A 6,000-nucleotide genomic window follows, 5' to 3' on the forward strand; every position below is an offset into this window, starting at 1 on the left:
AAGTGAAGCAGGTTGTTATTTTTGGACATAGGAGTATAGGAAGAGAGTAAGCCATGAGGTAAGGCTAGTCCAGATGCAGCCTTTTAAAAATGTGTCCATGTGTCTCTCTCTGTATGCTGTGCATGCACACACACACATGATTTATACATATGGGCATGTGTGCCATAGCATACCTGTGGAGGTCAGGTGGCCAACTTTGTAGAGTTATCTCTCTCCTTCTACCTTTCTGTGGGTTCCCGGATTGAGGCTCACACAAGTGCCTTTACCCACCAAGCCACGTCCCCGAACCCAGGCCAGTTGGTCAAGAGTGCAGACTTCACCCCAAGAGCTTCAAGGAGCCTAGTGAGAACCCTCCATAGAGACAAGCATGCTCAAATTAGTATTGAAGGCCACTGTACGAAGGGATGGGTGGGGTAAGGCAACCCTAGTTAGGTTTCTAGTAACCCAGGGCAGTGATGGTGGTGGCAGGCAGATGGCGGTGGTGCCAGGCGGATGGCAGTGGCAGGCGGATGGCAGTGGTGGCAGGTGTAAATAAGGAGCAAGGTGGAGTTGGAAGAAACAGGAGTAAAGAGACAGGCAGGGAACTGAATGGTCTCCTGACCCTCCCACCTTCTGATGATCCTGGAACAAAGACTAGATAGTTCCTCTCTGCCTGGGGCTGCAGGAGAGGGCTCTCCAGGGCAGCCATAGTGAGAAGGATCAAAGTGGAGAAGAATTTGTATAGAACTGATAAAATTTGGTGAGTCGCCGGGTGATGGTGGCACATGCCTTTAATCCCAGCACTTGGGAGGCAAAGGCAGGCAGATTTCTGAGTTGGAGGCCAGCCTGGTCTACAGAGTGAGTTCCAGGACAGACCGAGATATACAGAGAAACCCTGTCTCGAAAAACAAACAAACAAACAAAAAAATTGGTGAGTCAGTCTTTCTTTCTTTCTTTCTTTCTTTCTTTCTTTCTTTCTTTCTTCCTTTCTTTCCTTTATTGATTTTTGAGACAGGGTCTCACTATGTAACTCTAGCTGTCCTGGAACTCACAAAGATCCTTCTGCCTCTGCCTCCTGAGTGCTGGGACCTGGCAGTTTATTGATTTCTTACATGTTGACATTTGAAGGAACTGAGGAGACTGGGAGGTTAGCCCCTAGCTAGTTGACACCAGGCTTCTGACTCCTGAGAGGGAACACTGGGGAGCCAGTTATAGCCCACACAGTGATGTGTTCAGGCTTGAGCAGGCTGGGTTTGAGATATCTCATTTAAGATCCTTCCCTCAGAAGGATCTAGAGGTCATTTGGACATAAGGGACTGGCGCTCTAGAGAAGATGAGGCTGTGTGTGTGGAGAACCATGGCTGTGGGTCGGTTGGGTCTGCACAGCCCACCCAGTGGGTGGGCCAGGTGGTGGTGGCACATGGATTTAATCTCAGCACTCCAGAAGGCAGAGGAGGGTAGATCTCTGTGAGTTCGAGGCCAGCCTGGTCTACAAAGCAAGTGCAGGACAGCCAAGAGACCCTATCCCTTCAAACTCCGGCAAAAAAGGAGTGTGTGTGTGTGTGTGTGTGTGTGTGTGTGTGTGTGTGTGTGTGTAGCATCTAGGACAACATCCTGGGGTCACCAGCATTCTAGAGACTTGTAATTTGTACTTGGGCCTTTTGATTGGCTGAGAAGGATGGTGCACACTAATCTCAGTACTTGGAAGGCAGAGACAAGAAGGCTTGCTGCAAGTAGCTAGTCTACACAGTGAACCCCTAACTCAAAAAAGAAAAAAAAAAAACAAAAAACAAACAAAAAAATGGAAAAGACTCCATATAAATTAGTAAAGCAAGTAATTTTGTCTTAAGTTGGGGGATGATAGCAAGCTTTCAAAGTCAAATGTAAACATTTACAAACAGATGCTCACATTGTAGCTCAGGCTGGCCTGGGCCCCTCAGCTTTCCTTCTGTCTCAGCCCCCAGTACTGTGACTGCCGGCCTGTGATCCTGGGCCCAGCTCTTTGGTTTGTTTCTCCTTTCTTCCTTCAGCGAATTCTCCTGTTTGCTCTGATCCTGGTGGTGTCAGTTACCAGCCGTGTACATTTTTTTTTTTAATCTGGTTTTCAAGAACAGAGTTTCTCTGTGTAACCAAGCCCTGGCTGTCCTGGAACTAACTGGCTTTATATAGACCAGGCTGGCCTTGAGCTCACAAAAATTTACCTGCCTCTGCCTCCTGAGTGCTGGGACCAGCTGCATCTTCTTGGGGACCTTACTTAGCCTTTTGGTGCATGTGTTCCTCATCTTCAAAGAAGGGACAACAGCTTTCTACTTCATAGCGATATACAGGTGCTTAGAACAGTCAGTGCAAACAGATCAGTGCAAACCATACGTTCTTCATGATCACTGTCAGCCAGGTCAGTGCAGGCTCACCCTGTATTCATAGCGAGCCCCATGACTGCAGAGTATGGAGTCAGGTGAGCTAAGTCCTAGTCCTGCATGACCTTGGCTTCTTGTGCCCCAGGAGGCAGTACCTGTGTCTCAGTGAGATAGGGCCTGAAGCCCTGAAAGGCAAGACACACTTAAATGGCAGCTGCCTCAGGTTCTCATACCCTTGGTCGCTGGTGCAGAGTCAGACAATCTGATGACTTCTTCTCTAGGTCCTCCTTCCCTTCCACCTGACAGGGACATCCTCCAACAGCGCTGCTCTGGATGGCGGTTCTGGGTTAAGGCTGGAATGGAGTAGTGGGTAAATATTTGTACACCTTGCCCTTTCCTGATCCACCCTCTGCTCAGTGTGAGGGGGTCTTGGGATTTTAGAGAGCTGGCCTGTGAAGGAAGGACAAGCTAGTCAAAGAAGTACACTTCTGTGGTTAATGTCGACGTCCCAAGAGTTTCTGTTGTGTCAGAGTGGCCATGTCTGACTTTCCTCCACACAGATTCTCTCTGAATCACCAGGGAACTCCTCCTCGTGTGTGAGCCTGTGGTTCCCACTGCATTCTTTCTGGCCTCACCTCCTGTCATCTCCTCACACCTGGCCCATCGTCCTAGAGTCCCATCTCAACCTGCTGCTTCATCTGCCGGAATGACCTCTCCACCCTCACCTCTTCTTTTGGTCTTCCAGGTGAACACATTTAATCAGTCCCCAGCAAGGCTACTGAGTCATCCTTGTGATAAATGCTCTCTTCCTTATATGGAATTATTGTCTCTGCTTCTTGTATCTTCCCGCTGTCTCTCGGACACACTAGCATCATGACACCACAAGGCGGTGTGTTTCCATGGCATGGTGGGAGCCTTCCTGCTTGGTAGAATGAAGAGATGAGGGGAAGGTAGGGGAGATGGCTTAGTCAGTACAGTGCTTGTCACACAAGGTGAGGACTGGAGTTTCACCTCCCCAGCTGGCCACCAGCTGAAGAAACATCACTTCATTCAGAACACTGGCCGCTCTTGCAGAGAACCCGAGTTTGGTTTTCAGCACCCACATGGCAGCTCACAGCTGTCTATAACTCCAGTGTACAGGATGTGATGCCCTCTTCTGGCCTCCACAGGCACCAGATACACAAGTTGTGCATGTTCAGGCAAGCATTCATATATACAAAATAGGAATATAAATCCTGCCATGCGGTGATAGCTCACGCTTTTAATCTCAGCATTTGGGAGGCAGAGGCAGGCGAAACTCTATGTCTGAGGCCAGCTTGGTCAGCATGGTGATGTACACAAGTAATCTGAGTACTGAGGAGACAGAGAGACAGGCAAGTCCCTGGGGCATGCTGCCTAGCCAACCTAGCCTAGTTGACAAGCTCCAGACTCAATGAGAGACCTAGTCTCAAAAAGTAAGGTAGAGAGAAATGGGTTGAAAATTCCAATATCAGCCTCTGGATATGGTACACATGTGCACAAAAATGAGCATACACACACACACATGCACACACACACACGCATGCACACATACACACATGCATACACATATGAAAGGAATGGATGGATGGTTGGATAGGCAAGCTAAAGCCAGTGTATTCACTGAAGAGAGAGGTCAACCTCATGCCCTTCATTTTCTGGAAACAAGAGCATATAACAACTTTTCTCCCGCACTAAATGTCCATTACCACCAGCCCAGTAATTTTTAAGTTCTGGAATCCCAGCACCCCTATCAAGGCTATGATGTAAAGCAAAGTAGTCCATATTGATTGACAGCCTCTTTCGGCAGCCTTCTTGATCCCAAGATGGGCACGCACATGCAAAGTGAGAACAGCAGGGGTGGGTATACAGAGTTACAAGACACAGGACAGGACAGCAGGCCAACAACTATTGGGGCGAGCCAAAGAGGCACTGATAGCATCTGGCATGGCCTCGGGATCAGCAGAAGGTGCAGCTGCAGCACTCTCAAAAGCCTGGTACCTAGAGGAGCAGGGGAGTGCTCTCAGAGCTTAGAGGTTTGGGAGCAAGTAGAAGGAGGACACAGCAGAAGCTGTGGTCAGGAAAGGAGCCGGCTGTATTTGGTTTGTTTGGTATGCCTTAAGGGTCCTTACAGCTATTTGACAGCAGGCTCATTTAGGTCCCCACTGTGATATGTCTCCTTCCCACCAGCCCCCATCCCCTCTACCTCCAGCACCTCTGAAGTGACAAACAATGATTTCTATTTAATATGAAGCAATCTAGTAGTAAGGGTCACCCTTTTTGAGATGAGAAAGCCCGAAACTCACTATGTAACCCAGGCTGGCCTCATACTTCTGACAAACCTCCTGCCTCCTGAATTTGGAGTTCTAGGTCATCGATCACCTTGCCTGGTTTTGTTTTGTTTTGTTTTGTTTGTTTTGTTTCGTTTTTTGGGTTTTTTTCGAGACAGGGTTTCTCTGTGTATCCCTGGCTGTCCTGGAACTCACTCTGTAGACCAGGCTGGCCTCAAACTCAGAAATCCGCCTGCCTCTGCCTGCCAAGTGCTGGGATTAAAGGCGTGCGCCACCACTGCCCGGCACCATGCCCGGTTAATGTCTATTCTTTTATAGTCCCAAGAGACCTACCTACTCGGGGCCAAGTAGAGCACTTGCAGTGCAAGTCTGAAAACCTGATTCCAAGGTGGAAAGAGAAAAACAAGTCCCCCGAGACTTGTCCTCTGACCCCCATGTGCATACCACGGCACATATGTGCCTTGCCCCTGCCCGTCACACACGAATACAATAATAATACATTTATTTTTAAAAATTTCAAAAGAAGCCAACCTAAGTTGGGAGTGGTGGCCTAATCCTTCAATCCCAGAACACTGGAAGCAGAGACAGGAGGATCTTTGTGAGTTCGAGGCCAGTCTGGTCTAGAAAGAGAGTTCCAGGACAGCTAGGGCTGTTACACAGAGAAACCCTGTCTTGAAAAAATTAAATTAAAACAAGAAAGGAAGGGGGGGCTGGAGAGATGGCTCAGTGGTTAAGAGCACTGACTGCACTTCCAGAGGTCCTGAGTTCAAATCCCAGCAACCACATGGTGGCTCACAAACATCTGTAATGAGATCTGATGCCCTCTTCTGGTGTGTCTGAAGACAGCTACAGTGTATTCATATATAATAAATAAATAAATCTTTAAAAAAAAAAAAAGAAAGGAAGGAAGGATGGAAGGAAGGAAGGAAGGAAGGAAGGAAGGAAGACAGAAGAGGCCAACCTGGAAATTGCCAAGAATACTTTGCTATGCGTGGTTCTTGTCCATAGCTCACAGCTACCTGCTTGAGCTCATCTAATCCAGATGTCCATCTCTCTGCAGTCCCACCCCCTGTACCTGTGCAACGCCAGTGATGATGACAACCTAGAACCTGGATTCATCAGCATCGTCAAGCTGGAGAGCCCTCGACGAGCTCCTCGCCCCTGCCTGTCACTGGCCAGTAAGGTAGAGCCTCACGCCACACTCCTCAGCTGCACCCAGCATGCACTGTGAGGACCCCCAGCTCTCCTGACTCAGGAATGATAAGCCCACTGGGCAATAGTGGCGCACACCTTTAATCCCAGCACTCAGGAGGCAGAGGCAGGTGGATTTCTGAGTTTGAGGCCAGCCTGGTCTA

The 6,000-nt window shown here is 48.7% G+C and overlaps 1 protein-coding gene across 2 annotated transcripts in view; it reads left to right on the forward strand.

The window, feature by feature from the left end:
- The window catches only part of Rnf43 (ring finger protein 43), a 76,057-nt gene that overhangs the window by 53,625 nt on the left and 16,432 nt on the right, over positions 1–6,000 (forward strand). For both annotated transcript variants that reach the window (XM_028772402.1, XM_028772403.1), the window contains exon 3: positions 5,706–5,828. In XM_028772402.1, coding sequence (XP_028628235.1) covers positions 5,706–5,828 — 123 coding nt within the window. The remainder of the gene's footprint in view (positions 1–5,705; positions 5,829–6,000) is intronic.

The sequence above is a fragment of the Grammomys surdaster genome, unplaced genomic scaffold, assembly GCF_004785775.1.
Source record: "Grammomys surdaster isolate TR1022 unplaced genomic scaffold, NIH_TR_1.0 213, whole genome shotgun sequence".
Classification (NCBI taxonomy): Eukaryota; Metazoa; Chordata; class Mammalia; order Rodentia; family Muridae; genus Grammomys; species Grammomys surdaster.